The sequence below is a fragment of the Neovison vison genome, chromosome 6 (genome assembly GCF_020171115.1).
Source record: "Neovison vison isolate M4711 chromosome 6, ASM_NN_V1, whole genome shotgun sequence".
Taxonomy (NCBI): Eukaryota; Metazoa; Chordata; class Mammalia; order Carnivora; family Mustelidae; genus Neogale; species Neogale vison.
In genome coordinates, this window is record NC_058096.1 from 25,846,648 (window position 1) to 25,869,345 (window position 22,698).

General features: G+C 38.8%; 1 protein-coding gene across 3 annotated transcripts in view; it reads left to right on the forward strand.

Moving 5' to 3' along the window:
• The first annotated feature begins 414 nt into the window (after nt 1–414).
• Nucleotides 415–22,698, forward strand: part of C6H21orf91 (chromosome 6 C21orf91 homolog) — a 30,385-nt gene continuing 8,101 nt past the window's right edge. For 2 of the 3 annotated variants that reach the window (XM_044251093.1, XM_044251095.1), the window contains exons 1-2: nt 415–496; nt 1,398–1,531. In XM_044251093.1, the coding sequence (XP_044107028.1) occupies nt 1,405–1,531 (127 nt within the window). In that variant the 5' untranslated portion in view covers nt 415–496; nt 1,398–1,404. Of the gene's footprint in view, nt 497–1,397; nt 1,532–21,722; nt 21,948–22,698 lie in introns of those variants that run through there. The other variant, XM_044251094.1, reaches the window with a different exon arrangement.

Here is a 22,698-nt window from a genome sequence, read left to right on the forward strand (position 1 = left end):
TTAACTACCGCTTCAGTCTACTTATTTCAAACAAAATCCTACCCACGCATCTCTGTCCCCTTCTCCCATCCAACCGTCACTTTTCAGCCCCCGCCCCGGGGCAGTAGTTTCCACTACGCAGAAGGGGGAGGTGGCAACGGACTCCTCTATCTATTCGCCTCGAAGAGGGGCCGTATCTGAGTCGTCTGGTTCCGGAGAGCCGTGAGAGAGACGGCCGGGAGAGGCGGAGTCACGAGAAAGTCCTAGCCCAGGACGCGGCGTCGGTGCAGGCGGAGAGAAGGCGAGTCCGCAGCCGCCGCGCTGGCGCGTAGCTTTACCGTGGACCGTGCCTCTCCGCGCCTCCCCCCAGAAGCCTTCGCGGGATGGCATCGGCGGGAGGGGGCGGGGCCGGGCGCGCGGCTGCAGCCTCCGCCGCGGCCGCCTGCGCTGCGGCCGGAAACAATAGTGGAGGAGCCCGAGCCCCGCGGAACTGCTCCTGCGGCGCGCGGAGCCCACGGTAAAGACCTCGCGCCCCGCATCCCGACCCGCCTGCGACGCGGCCCCGTGGTCCCGCGGTCCCGCCGCCTTCGCGCTCCGAGCCCCGCGGCCCTTCGCACCGGTCCGCGCGGGGCGCCCCGACGGAAGGAGGGACAGACTCCGGTCCGCGGCATCCTGAGCGGCGGGCGCAACCCCAACGCCGGATGTGGACTGGGGGCCTGGCTCCCCGAGGCGCTAAGTCCGGGGCTGACTTGGCCCTTAGACGCCTTCTTCCCGGGTGGGAGAAAGTCCGGGGCGAGGGGACCCCAAGGCACCTCCCAGCCCGGCTTGGACACCCCGGCGCCGGCGGTGCCGGACGCGCACGGGGGAGCCGCTGCCCTGCCTTCCATGCGGGCGCTTGAGACGCTGCCGGGACGGCCTCGGGTGTGCGCGCCTCCACGTGTCTTTTCCCGCCGCGCATCTCCGATGGGAAGTCTCGCAACGTCGAGTTAGCGAAACGCACCCAAGGGTTCCCACAATGAAGACAGCAAAGCGGTGGCCCGAACAGGTCGTTTTCCCTGCATTTAACAGCGTTCAGTAGGTTGAAAGACCCCTGCTGGCGCCGCTAAGCTCTGTGCCTGGGCCGGGATGGGGCAGAGCAGAACCCCCGCATCTGCTTTCCTGCGGATCCCCTCCGCAGCCGAATGAAATACAGGAATCAGAAAAAGGCACTTGGGCATATGACGCCTGTGGCAAACCTTAAGTTTTACCGGCTTCGTGTCCTTACACAGGAAGAGTGGCACTGAAGCGCAAGCATGGCGATGCTCCTTAGAGGGGTCTGTTGCATGAGAGAAACCGCATCCTTCTCCCAGAAGGTCCTAATCCCACCCCGCCGTCAGGTTCTGCAAATTGCATAACTCTCCCTTTCTGTTTCTTGACAGGGGCACTATGAACGAAGAGGAGCAGTTTGTAAACATTGATCTGAATGACGACAACGTTTGCAGTGTTTGTAAACTGGGAACAGACAAAGAAACCCTCTCCTTCTGCCACGTTTGTTTTGAGCTAAATATTGAGGGTAAGGACACGGCGTAGATCATTGTAGGGCATGAACTTGACTTTTGCTGAACTAGTTTATAAGGTAAAATAAAATTTCTTGAATGGTTGGAAATTGTGCCAAGTATGATGTGTGAAGATCTGTTAAAGATTTATGGAAAGGAAGCTGAAGTTCTCACCGCTGTGAACTTAAAAATCTTTTTTTTTTTTTTAAGTCCCACAGTATTAATCCCGTTTTTCCTAATCTAAAAACAAAGTATGAGTATTGACTAGTGAACATGTTTTCTGGGTTGAGACGTTATTAAGTTGTCAAGTTTAAAACAGACCTGTGTGGATGGTTTTGTTCTTTACCTTGTTGGGTAAAATGTAATTGAATTCCTTTGGCCTTCCATGCTGGTACCTGAGGTGAGCTAGAACTCTTTTCCTTAGTGTTGTCTTATCTGGGAAAACTTTTTAAAATTTTTAGATAACCTCTTTTCAATAATCACACACACTTAATAATTTTTAAAAATTAAAAAGTTTTTTTTAACATTTCTTAATATTATCTCAGAAAGCATATGAAAAAGAATTCTACAATTATTAAAAAAAAATGTTACCATGTATTATTTGTCTGGATTGGCGTACAGTTGATGCGTGTATGGACATGAATAGTTTGCCCTCAAGAAAGATGTGGGAGGTGTTTCTTTAATCTTAATGTTATGGACCTTGATTTTTAAAAAATATTTATGACTCTAAAAAGAATCTTAATATTTTTATAATAAAAACATAATTATATGATACTCATTTTCCATTTAAGATCATATCGGTTATAATAGTTTTGCCATTTTACTCTCTGGAAGAATATAGTTGCTGAACATGATCACTGATGCAAGATCTTGAATTTCATGGGGGTAAATAGAATACATACAACTTCAGCTTTAAATAATTATAACTAATTTAAAGGGGCTCGCTTAGAAATATGATTCTTGTATAGCATCTGAATTACTATGTCCTTAATACTACAGTGAAAGATCTAATTTTATGTTCTTTGAAAATCGAGTTGGCCCTATATATTCTTTTACATTGTAGATTTTAATTTGGGGTGGACAAAGGCATTAGACATGATCCAGCTCAAACCTGTATTTTACATGGAAGGAAACTGAGGGCCAAATAAGACTGTTCAAGGTTGCTGTAGTGGTGATACCATGCTGTTGTTAGGGCCAGACACTATAATAAAACACCTTACGTGGATTACCTTATTTAACTTGGAATAGCTCTGAGATGGCTTCTGTAATCCATTTTAAAGGTGATAGATCCTAACCTTTGAGACCTAAGAAGAGCACTTTGAAGTCACACAGCAGTAATTGACAAGCTGGGGTTTGAGGCCTGGTGATCTGTTTCCAGCATATATGATCTTAATTCCATTGATCTATTGTCAGTAGTTATTTTAGTTGATAGGGCTAATATTAGAAACCCCTTTCCCTGAATCCTAATTAGCTATCCTTGCTGCTCCAGCAGCCAGCTTTTCCTAACCAGTGCTTCTGACTAAATCATTAGTGATTTAGTGATTTAGTGATCGTGCTGTGATAGACTATTTCCACAGAAACCTAAACTTCCATAAGTTGCTTTTCTAGCCTTTTTAAAATATGCCTTTTAACTGGCTTTTTGTCATTATATAGAGAGAATATACAAATACTTCTCAGGTACCACTTCTGTAAATATTTCATTTCTGATAGCATCTATTTTTTCTTTAAAAGATTTATTTATTTCAGAGACGTAGCACACTTTCTAAGAGCATGGGGGGTGAGGGCAGAAGGAGCAGAAGGAAAGAGAGAGAGAATCTCGAGCAGACTTCTCACTGAGCATGGGCTATATTTCAGGACACTGCAATCATGGCCTGAGCCAAAATCAAGTCTGACACTTACCAACCAAGCCCCCCAGGTGCCCCGTGATAATGTATTTCTTTTAATTTAATTTTTTATATTTTTAAGATTCTGTTTATCTGAGAGAGAGCATGAATGATGGGGGAGAGACAGAGGGAGAGGCAGACCCCCTGCTGAGCAGGGAGCCCAACATGGGGCAATGTAGGGGTTGATCCCAGGACCCTGAGATCGTGACCAAGCCAAAGGCAGATGCTTAAACAGGCTGAGCCACCCGGGCACCCTGCCCCCTGATAATATTTACCTTAATATGTAAGTAGAAGTTATATGTTGTTGAAATAATAGTTACATTTAACTTAAAAGACAGTTCTCAATTTAAATTACAACTGTTCCATTTTGTACTCTACTACACTCAAGATTTTATATTTTAAAATGTGAATGAAACCTTCATGAGGAAACATTATTTTAGAATTAAGCATTCATCTCAATTTATCTCAACATTTTTATATTTATTGCAGTGACAAGCTAGTTCTTTTTTTTTTTAAGAATTTATTTATTTGGGACACCTGGGTGGCTCAGTCGTAAAGCATCTGCCTTCAGCTCAGGTCATGATCTCAGGGTCCTGGGATCGAGTCCCACATTGGGCTCTCTGCTCCGCAGGGAGCCTGCTTCCTTCTCTCTCTCCCTCTGCTTGTGTCTCTGACTGCTTGTGATCTCTGTCAAATAAATAAATAAAATCTTTAAAAAAAAAAGAATTTATTTATTTATTTGTTTGTCAGAGAGAGAGCGCGCATGCACACACAAGCAGGCAGAGTCTCAGGCAGAGGCAGAGAGAGAATCGGGCTCCCTGCTGAGCAAGGAGACCCATGCAGGACTCAGTCCGAGGAACCTTAGGATCATGACTTAAGCCAAAGGCAGCGGCTTAACCCACTAAGCCACCCAGGTGTCCCAGTGACAAGCTAGTTCTATTATAACCACTTTAACTTACAGGAGAAAAAGGAGGGAAATGAGAACTCTGAATTACACAAAATTTTGGTTTTCATATCAGTATACAGGTTTTTTAAAAAGTCAGTTAAAAAAATGTGATAATAAAGTAATCATATACCTGAAAAATAACAAGGTTAATTCTTATGTCAATAAATGTATTAAAGTCTTTTAAGGTTTCTTTCCCCTGCAAAGCTGTTATCACAATGCCAATTAATGAATGTTAGAATGTAAGAGAACTTATAAAAACATGACATTTAACTTTACTAGTTAGGTCTAATATTTCGCAGTATGGTAATGTTGATCTTACCTGGTTTCTTAGTTTACTAGTGGCTAAATTTGCCCTAAAGCATGCTATTTTCTCTGCTAAGAGACCAGTTAAAAATTTTCTTGAGGAATAATAACAATTTACCTAATTTTGAGTCCACACATTTGTAGTAAACAAAAATATTTTACAGCTTTGGGATTGCTGATTAGGTCACATCAAAACTGGTCTAATCAAATGGCCTCTTGTTTAAAAGTTGTGTGCATGCATATATTTATAAAATGAAAACAAAAGGAGAAAGAGAAATAATAAGACATTTAAATCTTACTGGATTTCGTATTCTGAGCATAGCTTTAAATTGCCTTTTTTCTTTGACTTTATAGTAATTAAAAGGAAATAGTACCTACATTTTGAATACTTCTTCTATACTTCAAGGACCTAAGAAGTGTATTTTGAGAATTCAACTCTTTTAAAGTGCTCATAAGATTGATTTTTCTTTGTACCTGTAATTCACCATTAGAATAATTTGCCTGTGAATTAGAAGACAGATGAATAAACTTCGTAATATTCGTGGCCTATACCCATGGCTCTTAAAACACTATAAACTTGTTTGTGCATCTATGACCAGATACTCTAATATGCCTCATAGTCCATTGTGCCAGAATCTCTACAGTTAGTGACGAAATTGCGTTGCCTTAAGCTATTGAGACTGGGAGAAAGTTAGCCCAGGACGGTCAGGAGCCAGTAATGAAACTCAGTTGTACAAGGTAACAGAGTCAGAAATGAAACTGGAGGGGAGAAAGATCCAGAATTCATTTTGTGCCAAAAAGCTGTGCTGATAATTCTTAGAGCATCCCTACCTTCCTCTAAGAATTGACTTCCTTTCTTTTCTGTGGAGATTTTTTTTCCCCCCCCCTAAGACTGGATCAGTTCCTCTTATGCCAAGCAAGGTTCTAGGCTAACTTGATGGTTGATTAGTAAGCATCACTAATGCTTACTCGTGCATTTCAGCATTCTCCCCCTAATTTGTTGAACTTTCTAGGAAATTTTCTAGAAGCCAACCCAAATTCAGATCCTCGGTATCTTTCTAGCAAGAAAAATCCTAGGTGTTTTTTCTTGGTTAAGGCATGGGTGAACTTAGTGATTACTATTAATCTTGTTCTTTCTTGATTCTGTGTCTTTGACCAAAACACTATTCACATGGTTAGTAGTCAGAGAACAGTGTGAATCTCATCAAGTCCTGATTCGGTTTGGATGTGAAAACTGGTTATTTACTACTGAGTCTGTCGTTAGTTCTTCCACTGTCCTGCTTCTGACATTCCAGCATCTTTCCGCTTCAGTAAAAGGACCCACCCCTTGTGATAGGGAAACTGTGTAAGTAGCTAACTGAATCTGGCATTAGCCTCTTTCACTTGTGTCACATAATTGCAGATATCTTACATTGGTATTAAATAAAGAGAGCATTTTTAAATATAGAACTTATGTGACTTTTGAACTTTAACTGGGTTATCTTTGATATACTTAGAAATACAGCCACGAGATTATTATTTTTTTTTCTTAACTGCCTTTTTGATGCCTTTAAAGTACCTGTGACACTTTAAATAAACTGAATACTTTTTAGTGGCCGTTAACAGTAAAACCTCATTATATGGTCAGAAAGAGGAAGGATGGAAGTTTTCAAGTGGGTTTGGCTGGTGATAAGTTTAAATTGTAGAATGTTTTTAAAGAAAAATAATTGAATCTAGGCTAACAACATCTAATGAAGACTTGGGACTTAACTGGTAAACCATTTATGAGGAACCAGGTTCCACAGTCTTATCCCTGGCTGCTTTGAAGTTACTCCTAACTTTCCCTCCCTTTTAACTTTGTTACATTTTCTAATTCTAAAGTCTAGGATAAACTTAAAACTTAGATTGTACACAAATTTTGGTTGGGAAGTTTTATCCGTTAGGAATGAGATCTGGCTGTATATAACAGGAAATCCAGGTAATAACGGTAAAATAAAATAGAATGGATATTTATATCTCCCATATAAAAAGAAGTTGAGTCTGAAATTGGTATGGTAGCTCCGTGATTAGAAGGTCTCGAGCTGTTTCTGTTTCTCTATCCCACCTTCCTTACCACGTACTTAACCACCTTCAGGGTCATCTGTTAGTAGTCTCCTGCATCTAAAAAGGAGTTTTCCCTGAATTTCCACCTAGTAGTTTCTTAAACATTTCGTTGCCCTTTAAGAGAAGCTGCTCCAAGTAAAATCAGTGTTTTTCAAAGAAAGGGACAAAGAATACTGAGTAGGCAACAGGTGAAAGCAGCCATAGAGAGGCCTTTCTAGTAATTAAAGGTTATTCCACATCGAAGACAAACTATTTGAGCTCCAGCTCCTACCAACAAGTCATGCTCTAATGATTATTCTAATCCTGGAGTTAGAGCTAGAAGGGATTTTAGCAAAATGAAGGATTGTATTCTGAGGATGGGTATGCAGCCAGATCACATGTGGACTTGTTGCCAGAAGGATTTAAGAATATTCAAGTTTTTGACCCATCTCAGTATATAACATGTAATGATTAATGCAACTGTTCTTGAGACATCCTCTCCCAGTATTTTACTCTGTTAGAAGCTTGTGGGATGAAGGAAGTTAGAGATTAGAATCTTAGAAAAACTCTTCCTGCCTTCTCCCTGACTCTGTTGATGATAGACCAACATGGTAATTCCACCTCCCTCACACCTTTACAAGGAAGCTTGCTTTTCTACGGCTGGACACATCTGTCACTGCTCCACTTCTGCTCTGCTGATGAAACATGTGGGCCCGGGACTCAGACCTGGCCTTGCATCTTGGTCCTACCATATCCTAGTTGGCTTTTCTTAGCCAGATCTCTAAGTTTCTGTGTCATACTGGTTCTCACATGTAACCAGGAAGAGCAGTTCATATTTGTATTTCTTAATCTTGAAATTATTGTGCCAGAATCTATTTCAGAAGGCCAAACTCAGTTGTTGCCATTTGTTCCAAGAAGAGTACTTGGCAGAATAACTGTTGGAGCACAGATTTGTTTGTTCCTGATGCTCAGGCTGGGGCTGCACAGTCACCAAAGCGTAGTGATCAGGAGCACAGGTTCCTGAGACCATGTTCCAAAGGTCCAGAAATGCCAGGTCGGGCAGACATTCCAGGGCAGACTGTCGGCATTCAAATTCCCATTTATTAACTGGGAGAACTTGGGCAAGTTACTTATGGGTATCATTACTCTGTCCATTCAGCTAGAGGTATATGCCCATCTTAGTTTTATTTTTTATTTATTTATTTATTTTTAAAGATTCCATTCATTTATTCATCAGAGAGCACAAACGGGGAGCAGCAGGCAGAGCAGACAGAGGGAGAAGCAAGCTCCTGGATGAGCAAGGAGCCCGATGCAGGACTCGATCCCAGGACCCTGGGATCATGACCTGAGCTGAAGGCAGGCTTTGCTTAACCAACTGAGCCACCCAGGCGTCCCGCCCATTTAAGTTTTAAATAGGAAATGATTCATATTTATTTTCTCCCATTTAGAGACACAGTATATAGCTAAAGTGCCAGGAGAAATGACTAGGAAGGTGGGAAACTCTCACTTTGCCAAAGATTTTTAAGCAGAATCAAGCGTTTTTATAGCTAACAGAGCTCTCCCATCAGGACTAAGAGATAAGTGGTAGTAGTTCCATTTGTGTGTGACAAAATGAAAGCTCTGAGGTCAAGTACAGTTGCCTTAAAGTCACATTGATAGTAAATGACACAAGGGATTCAGATCAGGTCTCTCATGTCAGAGTTGTACCACTGTGGGGAATGAACATTTCTGTTTGCCATTTGTCATATTTTAAGAGCTTAAATTATAGACCATAGCCTGATGCCATTCACTCAGTGGTTTTCCTGATGTTTCTGATTAGTTCTGATCATCTATATAGGTTTTTGTTTTTCTGTTTTTTCAGTGTTGGCATACTCTGTCCTAGGCTTTTTATCCTCAATCTTTGGGCTTTCCTAACCTTTTATGTAATGAAAACTAGCAAAATAACTCCTGCCTCCTTTCCCGCTTCTTCCCCAAGGTACACATCAAAATATGCAACTAATTTTTAGACATTTTTATCTGTATAACCCATAAGTTCTTCAAACTAAATGTCCAGATCTAAGCTATTATTCCTACCCTGTCCAGATCTCTTTTCAGAATGAGTGAATGAATAAATAAGCGAATTCCCCCAACATCCTTTTAACCAAAAACATCAGGGCTGGAAGTCAAGCGTGGAGGAGGTGAAGACTTTACAAGCCTAGCTAAAAGATAGGCAAGGTGGCTCCACACAGAGAACCCAGCTATATCTTTTTTTTTCTTTTTTTAAGCTAGAATTTACAGATTTTATTTTTTTATTAAATTGATTTATTTATTTTCAGAAAAACAGTATTCATTAGTTTTTCATCACACCCAGGGCTCCATGCAATCCGTGCCCTCTATAATACCCACCACCTGGTACCCCGACCTCCCACCCCACCCCCGCCACTTCAAACCCCTCACATTGTTTTTCAGAGTCCACAGTCTCTCATGGTTCACCTCCCCTTCCAATTTCCCCCAACTCCCTTCTCCTCTCTAAGACCCCTTGTCCTCCATGATATTTGTTATGCTCCACAAATAAGTGAAACCATATGATAATTGACTCTCTCTGCTTGACTTATTTCACTCAGCATAATCTCTTCCAGTCCCGTCCATCTATATCTTAATTCTTAAAAAGTTCTTCTCAAAGCAGCCTTCCCTACCTTTCCCTGCCCCTTCCCCCCACCACCACTACTCTCCCCACTGTTCTTTTCCTCACAGCACCCTTTTCTTCATGGTACTTGTTAAAATTATTTACTGTAATTGTTGTTTCTCTGTGTGTTTGATGTGCTTCCTCCCCCCATTTGTAATTCCATAAGGGCATGGATTTCTTTTAGAGTCTCTTTTATTTGCTAGTACATAATCAGCAGCAGTACGAGGACTGTCAAGGAATAATGAATATCTGACTGATGAGAGAATCAGTCCAACGGAAACTTCAGAGTACCGCTTTTCTTTACATTTCTTTCCCTTTAAACTTGCTTACAGTGAAACTTCTCTGCTGTTTTTCTGCCCTTTTACAGAATTTCATGAGATCTTTCTGGAGTCTACTAAAGGTTTTATGAATCTTACTAATAGAAATTTGTACCATATTCAAAAAAATAAAATATAGCCAATAATAGTAACTGATGATAATTGGCTCTTTTTCAATCAGGAGGATAAACAGTATTTTTCCCCAAAGACCTTTAACAGGGCTGTGTTTAGAAAGAGGATTTCTAGATTCATTTGATATGTTGCATTTCTCTTATTCTGGACACCCCAGCAGACCAATTTGTGCTCATAATGATGACCCCAAAGCACTGGATGGTCCTGAGTCCTTTTTAAATCAGTGATAAAAGCATATTCCTTAAATCAGTAATTTAAAGTTGAAAACAAGGAAGCAGAATGTACAACCCAGAATATCTTGGAAATAGCATCACAATTTTATAATTATATAATTATTTATAGAAAAAGGGTTAGTTAGAATATTTTAAAATGGCATTCTGATTCAACTTCATAGTTATTTCATCCCATCCTGTGGTCAAAGATGAAAAATGTTTTATGAGATATGGAAATAAGTATAGATTGAAAATCTTTATTATGTAGGTCAAAATTATTCTCAGTAAAGGGATAGAATTTTTGTGATTAAAATAATTTAAAACTGTTACCGGAAAGTTGATAAAGAGAAATCAGCTACCCAGAAATAAGAGTAATTTTTCTATTGCATGCAAAGTAATATTGGCCTGTAAAGAAAGAAGACAAAGATAGGTTTCTCTATTCTATGGAAGAAGTGAAATATCACTCTCAAGTTGGGAAAAGCTTGGTCAACTGTCAGTAGATACTTAAGGCACTTGGACTTTAGATAAGGGACTTACCTAAATAATGGGTATTGTTTGTCAAGTATTATGAACTTTACATGCATTGTTTTATTTCTTAATATAACTGTATGAAGTACTGTGTTATCCCAGTTTGATTAATGAGGAAAGTGAGCAGAGTGTTTAGGTAACTAGTCCAAAATTGCACAGCTTACATACTCAAACCCAGTGCCTCCAACTCTAAAAACCAAGTGCCTAAATCATTTCTTCCTCCAAAGAAAACTGTGCGAACTACTAAAATTTAGTAGGTACTAACTAACTTTTAGGTAGAGTTAGAGATGAATTATACAAATGTGAATATTGAGGCAAGGAACAAAATGGGGTCTCGAGACCTGTAATTTTTAAAAATTATTTCTACCCATATATTATTTGATTCATCCATGTTCATTGGTATATCTGAAAATGTACATTTTCAGATGTACATGAAGAGAGTGGAGTGATGTTGTCTCCATATAGATTATAATCTCAACAAACAATCTGTCAAGAAAATACAGTTTTTAGAACTCTTGGGTTGGACTGGTAATGATCAGAGAGAAGGGACACACACATGTGGCTTGTCTTGTCATCTCCAGAAGAGATTAGCTAATGGAGCATAGACTGACATTTTCTAGAATCATGCAGATGCCAGCTGTTAATGAGGGTAGTGGCTCTGTTGCTGTTCTCTTCCTCTTAACCATCCAGGTAATGGAGGCTCACATTCCCTGATTAGTCTTTCTCTCAAGAACTAGGGTTCTGAGTAAAGGAGGCAGTCAGTGCAAACACAAGTGAAAATGTTAGCACCATTTCTGGAATTGCACACGATGTTCCTTTTGCTCATCAGCCCCAGTAAGTGCCTGGGGATGCTGTGAGAGAGGGAAACGGGTAGTTTGTGAAGTGAGTTTTCTAGTTTCTGAGTTTAGGGGATAATGAGCAATGAACTTAACTACATCAATAGAACATTTTTTAAATATTTAGGACATACATAGAAATACTGCACCTCTGTTGACATTGTAATAATAAAACTTGTAATTTTCAAGGGTTTATTACTAAATATAATATAAAAACAACATAATCTTTATATTTGTATAGCACTTTGGAAATTAGAAGGTACTTTTACAGCACCTTAAATTTAATCTCCACGTTATACAGGAAATTAACATTGTGTATTTCAAATATAGTTGAATTTCAGATATTTTCAAATATATGAAAATATGAAAAATGTATGTGATTGAAACCAAAGTGGCTGACACTGAAAAATTGTGAAAATGTGATATTAACTATAGTTCTAGTTAGAGTGGGTTTAAATTATGCTAATCCAATTTGGCACACCATCTGTTAGGCTTTTGATAAGGGGAATAAACCCATTAAACACAGCCTTGGATTTATAGTTTGTGATAAGGGAATGTCATTTATTTACAAATAAATTTAAATTAGTGTATCTATTTTTGGTTGCTTTTTGCCATTACTTTCTCAGTTGTATACCAGTAAGGCAGAATAATGATTTGTGCATACCCATTAAAATCTAAATTTCATAATTAAAGCTATGTGGTTGGGTCCATGGCAATTTTTTAAGCTCAGTTATTTAGTAAATATTAATTAAGCAACTGCCAGAAATTATTCCAGTATCTGAGGATAAAACATTGAACAAAACAAACATAAATCCCACCATTGCAAAATTTACTTGCGAGGAGGTAAAAGACAGTAGAATAAAGGAATTATATAGCATGTTAGAAGAGGATAAGGAATTATTTCCCTTTATGAGGTATAAATTCAGTCACTAATATATTTTTCCATGTATTACCTTACTTAAAATTCACACTTAATGTTCATTTCCTATGTAGTAATGTGGAGATTTTAGTAGACACTAAAAGCACCTTCCTGTCTCTATAAAGTATTCTATAAATATATTTAAATGACATTTTTAATACCTAAAACTTAGGATAACTGGTGGAATAATATCTACACTGAATTTAAGGAACAAAAATTGCCAGTCTGATTTGAAAACAGCCTAGTTTAGTGGCATTGGGGAATATTTCAAAATTAATATAAGATACTTACACATACATAAAATATGTTAAAATTTTTGTATTCTTTTTACTTCTTCATTAACACTATTAATATTTACCCTGAGAACATTTCTGTTTATTATTATTAAAAAGTCTCCTTTATAATCTTGACTATGTTACTTTGGCTTCTCAGAATATTTTCAGGATATCAACAATTTTCAACTCAATGTCAAGCAACATTCTGGCTGTATTTCTACTACAAAGTAGAATAAATACAATATAGATAAAATACAATTCCTACATACTGTATCAGAAAGTTCTCCGGAAAGCTTTTAGATTACCAGTGTATTTATTAACTGTGTCTGATGAATACTAGCCATGAGTATCTTGAGAAAGAAATTAAGATCTTAATTCATCCAGTTAAGTGTGGATATAGAAAAATTTCATGCTTTTTTACAGACCGTCTTCTTCCTCCCACTCTTCTTAATTCATTTATTTATCCTCTCCTCCATTTGTTTTAACTTGGGTTTACTCATCATCTTACCTACCTACAGTTATCATCTCTGTACCCTGCCAGATTGACCAAAAGAATAATTAGAAGGGCAGAAATGCTTTTGTCTCCTATATTTAAAAGGAAAAATCAAGTGAAAATTCTTTCTTTCCTTTAAACCATAGTTCTTAAAACAGTAGTGTCCGTTCAAGGTCTCCTCTGTCCATGCTCCCATTTCACTCTTCGGCGCCCTATAATTGGTCACCATTTTCAAAATCTGACATTTAACATTTCCCACTTTTTTGAAATACTTGACTCCCTGGATTCTATGATAAAATATATGTCTTCTTATTTCTATCCAGTGTTCTGTCTTTCCAGGTTCATTGACTGTTACAGGTCCCTGAAATACTAGTGTTTCATTGAATTTTGTTCTTGTCTTCTCATATTGCACTACTTGATTTCTTTCACTGCAGTGTCTTCAACCATACCTCTACTTTACCACAGACACAGTGCCACGCCAAACCAAATCTTTCTTCTAAGTGCCAGATCTGTACATTCAACTGCTTGCTAGACCTCTCCAGTTAGATATTCTGAATGTGTCTTGAATTCGTTTCTTGAACTAAATTTATCTCTACTTCCATATACACATGTAATTTATATTTCATTCATCTTTTGTTCACATGAAACTGTGGGCTCCTTATGCAGAGATTTTGGTTCAGTAGGTCTAGAGTTGAGTCTAGAAATTTGCATTTAATAATAATCCCAGGTAACTCTTCGGCAGGTGGTCTCAGGAGCAAACTTTGAAAAAGCACCATTAGTGAATGAAGAGTTCCAGGTTCTTTAGGACTTTCCATGTAGAGTTTTGTAGGTGCAGGGATGTGTAGAGCAGAAATCTTACCTAGGCTCTGCTGTTCAAGCTGTGTGCTCTGGCCGGGATGATTTTCTGATACACAAAGGCAAATTGGCCTGTTAGTTAGCAACAGGTCCTATCTGCTACCCTGCTCCTTCCACCCATCCTCTTTTTGCAGTCTGTCTTTGAGCCCTATTGGTTCTCTCCTGTTTGTTCCTACTTTTCATTCCCACTGCTATAATTTTGTCCAGGCCTTTTTTCCTCCTTAACAAGTATTTCCTCAAGACCATTTAATTCATTTCATAAATTTAATCCCTTTATCCCCATCACTGCCCTGCACCCCCAGTTCTCTCTCAGTATTGAGAAAGGTCTTTAAAGTACAGATCTCTTCGTGTCATTCATTGTCCTAGAACTATCCACTGACTCCTTGCCATTTTCTTCAGGTTAAGTTATTCGCTCCCTAACGTGACTTTTTTTTTTTTTTAAGATTCTATTTATTTATTTGACAGAGAGATCACAAGTAGGCAGAGAGAGGGGGGGAAGCAGGCTCCCCACTTAGCAGAGAGCCCGATGCAGGGCTTGATCCCAGGACCCTGAGATCATGACCTGAGCCGTGAGCAGAGGCCTAACCCACTGAGCCACCCAGGTACCCCTCCCTAACATGACATTTAAGATGCGTTATGATATCCGTTCAACTGGCCACTTGGATCTTTCATTACTCTTCCAAAGGGGTGCCCCCTCCATCTCTGCCCTTTCCACTCCGGTTCCCTCCCTTTCTTTCTCACTTCCATGTCTTTGTCTAAGTTTTTCCTCTGTTCTAAACACCATTTACTTCTCCTTTATCCTAATGTGCGATGGCTCAACTTTTGGGAGTACATATATTATATAGAGGAGATGATGAATATAGAAGCCCTGTGGTAAATATATTTAGTATATTTAGTATGTGATGCAAATGTTAGTATTTAAATTCAGATACAGAAGGATTCTGTTTGCATTTCATCTCAAAAGATGAAATAGTACTGAAAAGATTCCTGTGATTTGTATATTGAACAGCTTCTCCGTTGACAAAATAATGTTTTATGTACATTGAGGAGGCTTGAATTTATTATGAGTTAACCTTTTTCGGGGGGGGGGGTTGGAGGCAGAGAGAGAGGGAGAGAGAAAATCTTAAGTAGGCTCCACGCCCAGCACAGAGCCCCTTATGTGGCTCAGTCTCACGACCCTGCAATACCCGAGCTAAAATCAAGAGTCGGATGCTTAACCTACTGAGCCACCCAGGTGCCCCTGAGTTTACCTTTCTGTGATATGATTTCACTAGGTTTTTCTGCTCTAGCTTTCATCATTTCCTTCATGTAGCAGCTGCTGATTTTTGGGGGAGACAGGAGAACTGTTTTCATTTGAAGGTGGATCCTTTTCCTTGCTACATAAAATTCTCACAGTCTTTTTTTTTTTTTTTTTTTTTAAAGATTTTATTTATTTATTTGACAGAGAGAAATCACAAGTAGATGGAGAGGCAGGCAGAGAGAGAGAGGGAAGCAGGCTGAGCAGAGAGCCCGATGCGGGACTTGATCCCAGGACTCCGAGATCATGACCTGAGCCGAAGGCAGCGGCTTAACCCACTGAGCCACCCAGGTGCCCAAATTCTCACAGTCTTGATAAAACTTGAGAATTTTAGGCATGTGTGTGTCTTTTACAATTTCAGTAACTCAGTCTTTATTGTTTCACTTAGTCCGTTGGAACATACAGTACAATAACTTAAAGCATAATTTGTCTTGGACTAAGGAATGCTGTGTTCTTTCCCAAACCAAAATGTATTTCTTCACAGGCATTTTTTAAATGTTTTTCATTGAAAAAGCAAATTATGCTTATTATAGAAAAATCAAAATACAGGATGCAACAAAAATGTTAAGATTCATAGGCCCACCTATCTACCTTCAATCTCTTGATACTTTTGTTATGTTCTAAATGATTTTCTGCAGTAGATTATGTATGTGCATGTGCACACAGGTATAGTATATTGTATTTAAGATTTTATTTATTTGACAGAGAGAGATACAGAGAGAAAGAGAACACAAGCAGGGAAGTGAGAGAGGGAGAAAGCAGGCTTCCTGCTGAGCAAGGAGCCCAATGGGGGGCTGGATCCCGGGACCCTGGGATCCTGACCTAAGCTGAAGGCAGATGCTTAATGAGCCACCCAGGCGCCCCAATATATTGTATTTAAAAAATGAAATCAAACTTTATGTACCAACTAATAAGCAGCCTTTTCATTTACAATATTCGGAACATCTTTTTCATGTTAGATTAAATTCTACCACTTTTTCTTTAAGGTTGCATCCCATTGTACCCTAATTTATTTAACCACTATCTATTGATGAATGTTTAGGTTCCTTGCAGTTTACCAGTACCAATCTTTATATGTACATCTTTTATGCTTGTCTGATTAAATCCCCATTCCATTGTAGCTTAAATTCTCAGAGGTAGACTTTTAGATCAGAGGCATGTCCCAATTCGCAGCCCTATCATTTGTTTTAATGGCTTCCATTACTGCTGAATTAATACCATGTAATCTTCCAATTAAAAAAAAAAAACTATTTGTTTTGTGAAAGGAAAACTTTGTCATATGTCAGTTCTCTGACCCCTTTGTTTCGTTCTTTCTACTGTAGAATTACTTTGATGCAATTATAACACATGGTCACAATTTTCTATTTTAGCATTTTGCAGTATGATTTATCACCTATCATTGCTTTTTTTTAGCTTTAGTTTTTCTTATCAACTGGTTAATGAATTGTAATGATTGTTTCCCATTAGCCTGAACTTTTACGATTTACTACCTATAGTGGTAAGTGAATTATACATGCTTTCAAATTCACTAATTAATATATCTCTACTAGATTCTGCCAGTTAGCATTTACTTAAGGAATAGAATTTTAAGAACTTAAGAGTTTTAAGAACTGTGATTCCAATGTATACACAAAGTTGAGACGTAAAACTGAGGTTTTAAAATAACTATGGGACAGCTTTTCAGTTTGTTTTTCTTATTTGTAAGATCAATCATTCAGAACCTTAACCAGGTTTCAGGAGATAAAGAGCAAAGAATTCATACCCCTATCACATTTCTGGCTTTTGAACCTGTAATTTTAGGAAAGCGGGGGGCTTGGGGCGGGTGGGGGGAGGGTGGTTTCTGCAAATTAGAGTCTTTCTGTGTCACATACAAGTAGATATTTAAAATTGATAGCTCACAATCATACTACAGTTAATTTGAGTAGCCTTTCAAGAGTCTTTTATGACAGCTTTGTGCACAAAAACAATTTTAGAGTAAATGTCTACACTCAGTTAAAGTTTTGGGGAAAATGGAACAAGTAGAGGTTTACTTGGGTCACTTGGATTATTGACTTAAAACTTTTTATAGTGCAGCTTTAATTGTGCCACCTAAAAAATAGTCTAAATTTGACATATTTTAATGTACTAGAAAAACAAATTTAGCTTTTTGTATTGTGTGCTACTGTGAGCTTAGTATCCCATATGAAACCATCAGTAAGAACATGGGTAGCTTCCATCCATGTTCTCATGCCAAGTACCCTTTTGCTTAATTACCTCTGGACAAACTGCCCTGTCCAGTTTGGTAATCTCGCTACAATGTGGTAATTAAACTTAACTAAAATTAGATAAGGTTAAAACTTTAGTTCTTTGGTCATATCAGCTACATTCAAATGCTTAATAGCTCCAGGTGGCTAGTGGCTACTGTATTGGCTAGCACAGATACAGAACCTGTCCATCATCACAGAAAGTTCTACTGGACATGGCTAGTTAAAAAAACAGGTAGCTAAATTAGGGAATTGTTGCTTTTTGTACTGTTAGTAATAAACAGTCCTTACGTAGGTGTGTCTCCCAAGGGTGCCAGCTGTTACAATGAAAAAGTAAAATTCACTGAGAGGTTCTCTTTCCCCCATCCCCGCCCAAAGATTTTATTTATTTATTTGATAGGCAGAGATCGCAAGTAGACAGAGAGGCAGGCAGAGAGAGAGGAGGAAGCAGGCTCCCCGCTGAGCAGGGGATCATGACCTCAGCGGAAGGCAGAGGCTTTAACCCACTGAGCCACCCAGGCGCCCTGAGAGGTTCTCTTTTTAACAAGTCATTTGCAGTTTATAGATCTCCTTTCCATCCCAGACCTCAGTTCCTTGGTTATTAGAGATGGTGGTTTATCTTTTTACATTCTCTCTCTGAACTCCTGCTCACTGAAATTTGCCCTTATAATTCATTCACTGGATTAAGCTGTTTAACTGCTCAATCCTTCTCTTAGCACACACAAAACTTTAAAATGGAGTAAACATCCTAAGCTGCAATCTGCTGTCTAAAGTCCACCTGTTAGTATATCTTTCTTTAGGGCGGTGATTCTCCCAAATGTGGAAAAGCAAGTTGCTGAACCCATCTGTGTATTGGCTTATTGTGGTTGCCAGCAATTCCATCTGCTAAATGCAGAGATAAGCAATTACCTATTACTTTTAAACAGTATGTTTGATACTTGAATTTGACACACTCTTAAGTGACTCTTCAGCTAAAGGCATAGGGTAGGAGGGAATAGGACACTGTTAGAACCACAGACTCGCGGTGCCTGACTCATGAAGGCATGTAAGACAACCAATAAAAATAGAAGCCTAGCTTGCCGTGGGTGTGGGAAGGAAGCAGGTCCTCCAACTTTCTATTCTTGCCTTCCCACCGCTGGTCTAATTTCCTACCTTTAGTCTCATGACAGGATAGACTATCTGAGCATCCTCCACTGTGAGTGGCTGTGATGGGCAGTAGATACAATAGTAATAACTCATCTTGAATCCTAGCTTGGCTGCTCCTGCTTGCTTATCAGATGAAGAATAGCCTGGTCAAGTGAGGTGTCAAAGCATCATTGGGAAAAAAAGAAAAGCATCATCAGAACAAGCAGTTTTTATACCAAAGCAGTTCAGACCTGATATCACTGCATAGTCTCAGTACAGTACAAGTGTCAGTAGTGAACACAGCTGCATAGCCTGCTGGGTCACAGGTTCCTTACACACTCATGAAGGAAATGATAAAACGGTTTCGAATTAAACAGCACTTGCCCTATTTTCAGACAGTAGCTTCTTCTCATAACTAGCCCGTTGCTGCCAGACTTCTGATTTGGTTCTTAAGAAAAACCAAATTCTAAGTGGAGATATATATGTGTGTGTGTGTGTGTGTGTGTGTGTGTGTGTGTATTTCTTTTTCTTTTCAAATACTTGTAGGCTAACCAAGACTTGTCTGCAATATGGTTGTGGGTGTGCTATCCCTGCTTATAGAGCTATAGAGCTTTTCCTCTCTTTCTTTGGTACAAAATTGGAATCATCCTCACAAAGACTTACCCTCTTAATCCCTTCAGTCTTTCTTGGTTCAACAAAGTTGAGCTCCCCTCCCATTTTTACAATGTACACGTAAGCTCTGGATTCTTCTTCATATGGCCAGCACATAAACGTGCAGGTACTTGTCCTTGCTCTCTTAGCAACCAAGAGAAGATCACCAAATAAAAACACCTTAACTGATAAAATTCTTTAAACTGGGCAAAACGTGAGCATCCATATAAAAGATTTTGAAGCAGAACTGCGTGAAATGTTGCACAGATGTTGGTCATATTGGAAGGCAGTGTGTTTAAGATTTCTTCACAGCATGTTAACAGCCTGGAACTCAAATTCCTAACTCCATTTTCTTGCCTTATTTAAATATTAAGAAAGAACACACAAACCCAGAGTTTGGAAAACCAGTACTGCCAGTTGTGTAATTCTGTTTTATGTCTGAAGTAACTCATGGATGCTCCCTTCAGACTGTCCAGTCTGCTCCTGCCGTGTGTTACTGCTTTACATCCAACTACCGGTGGCATTAGACATGCTGTGCCTGGGGAGCACCAAAGTGGAAGAAGCCATTCCTTTGATTGGGAAATGAAATAAGTAAGCAAATTCAAAATGAAGTCTAATTGACAGAGTAAGCACAAATAAGGCAGCCAGATGATAAGATTCAAGAATGTATGAAGCATAAAGCCAGTAACATCAGTGTAGTCGGCTGAGAAGCATGCTCTTTGACAGGACCAGCTGGTGGACATTAAGAAAAAATTGCTTAGCCTACCTCATTACCACCAAATCATAAATGAGAGGTCTTCCAGCAACTAGGGGTAAAATCCAAGGATGATGGGACATGTAATAGGACTTGATCAGTGTTTGGGGTTTGTGCCTATTTTGTAGCACCATTTAGAGTATCATCTGACTCGGGGGAAAAAATATGTTACTATAAAAGACAGATTAAATATAAGCATGGAGATATCCTTGTTTTAAAAGGGCCACCCACGGTGGTATGTAGACCAAAAAAAAAAAAAAAATTGATTATTTGAGTGGTTTTGCACTTCTGTGGGTTTAACCAAATTTTCTTAAAAGTAAATTTATCTTAAAAGAATAGAAATGAGGATAGCATGCCAGATGGGTTAGTGGGAGAGTTTTCAAAGTATGTGAGAATGGTATAACAAAATCAGAGCTGGAGGTTGGAAAAGATAAAAAAGAAAGATATTGAATAGGAACTTTTTAAAAGACCACTGTTCATATAGAAATATACTGCCTATATAAATTTCTAACTGGCCTCTATCCAGAGGAAACTAGTACTTTAATAAAAGCAATTATGGTTGCCAATTAAAGTCTTGGTTCTCTAATAATAATGACCTCATGATAAAAAAAAATTACAAGGACATTTTTGAAGTATGTTTTAAAGAAGTTTTCATAATAGTTAGGATGTCAATTACATTGGCCTTCAACTTCTTTATTAGTAAGGGAGTTGTAATGCAATTTTTGTTGACCTGGTTCGGAAACTCCTTATAACTCAGCTCCTCAAAAATATCAACTCATTTAATTGTGTTTAGATTCATTCCCTCTCAAAAGCTGCTGAGGGAACAAATTAGTGCTCAGAGCTGTTTATACTTGTAAATGCAATTAAAATTGAAAAGTCAGTAGGCAAACTCACTGGGATCTCTGATAATAGCAATGGTTGTTTCACTTACAATAATTCGAACTGATGAAGTGGAAAAAAACAAAATCACTTCAAGAGTTTATAAAATGGCATGTATATCACAGATACAAATTAAGTGTGCTACTCAGCATTCTTTACTAGACTAAAAAGTAATCTATCTGTTCAAATATACGAAGTAGTCAATATATTATATATGTATAATGTGTTACACTTTTACTTTTTATATTATATTTTTGAATTTTTGTTAACTCTGCTGCTACGTGGGATATTTTAAACCATGTTCATAAAACTAACATTTTCAAATTGAACCTTAAAACTCAGTCAAGTTTTAAATTGTTAGAGAGTTTAACAAAATTAAAGGTAGTGAGCTACAGTCAGCATAAAACAGCCACCTTATATATTCACTGTGTGTAAATTCTATTAAAATTATACAACGGAGAAGTTCATGATTTTGCCTGTCAGATTGAATGATGCCACAAGATTGCCATCTCTTAATCAGTGCCACTCATGAGTTCTTCAGACTAATGGCCCATTAAACTCAATGTAGGAGTAACTTCACTGGAAGATGGCTTTTTTTCATTAACCTCTGAGTACCCTGGCAGAACTGCACAGCCTGGCTCCCTTTACTTGGATGGGCAAAAGTTCATTGTGTAGACTTTGAATGATAATTGGTAGTAAGTTTTGTTTGTTTGTTTGTGTAATATAATTTAAATTCTCCCTTATTTGTTTAATGACTTTTTCTTGAGTACTTACCATGTGCTAGGCATGATGCCGAGGGTGCATGTAAAACAGATATGGTCCTCTTTGTCACAGAACTTCCAGCTGGAGAAGAGGCACCTGCAAAATCTAGTCCGATCAACCAACCCGGGTACATTGGGTAAAAGAAGCTTCTTGGAGTAAGAACTGGACAGGAGATGGGGTGACCTGACAGTGCCGTGGGAGAGGTGATCTGCGGGTGAAGCGAGTTGGGGTGCTGTACTGCTAGATTTTACGGCAGAAGAAAAGCCATCGAGATGGACGGCAAAACATTTGGGATGGGTAAGGGCAGGAGCTGTCAAGGACTGTAGGTTTCCTTCTTGAGCAGTCTTTGGTGCCAGACTGAGGAGGAGAAATGGATTTGGGGTTTGGGCACTGAGAGTCGGGGAAAAGGCATTTGGTTGAGGCAGGGTTTGTTTGAGGAACCACTTGTTTTCATGTCTTTTGTAGGTGACTTTTTCTTGTGAGTATCTCAGAGAATCTGACATTTATGTTAAATTTATGTATTTGCACAGCAAATTGAATATTGTAGTTCTCTGATTTGCTCTTTATCTCAAAAGATTATTTATATGCATGTAATCATATTCTTCTCTGGGTTCCTAGCATTCATTGGGGTAATTTAAGTAAAAGTTAAAAGAAAAATTATATTTAAAGAAAGAGAAGTTATATTCCATGCACCTGAGTGGCTCATTTGGTTGAGCGACTGCCTTCAGCTCAGGTCATGATCCTAGAGTCCTGGGATCGCATCCCTCATCAGGCTCCCAGCTCAGCAGGGGGTCTGCTTCTCCCTCTGACCTTCCCCCTCTCATGCTGGCCTGATCTCATTTTCTCTCTCTCTCAAATAAATAAATAAAATCTTTAAAAAAAAAAAAAATAGAAAAGTTGTATTCCACAAATTACTAAGAGGAACATTGGATAAGAAAAATCTTTACCTTCAAAAGCCCACATTATTCTTTAAATAGACATCTGTTGGCCTGCTGTTAAAGTGCTGGGTATATCACAAAATTCATCATTTCATATAATTCTTTATTTT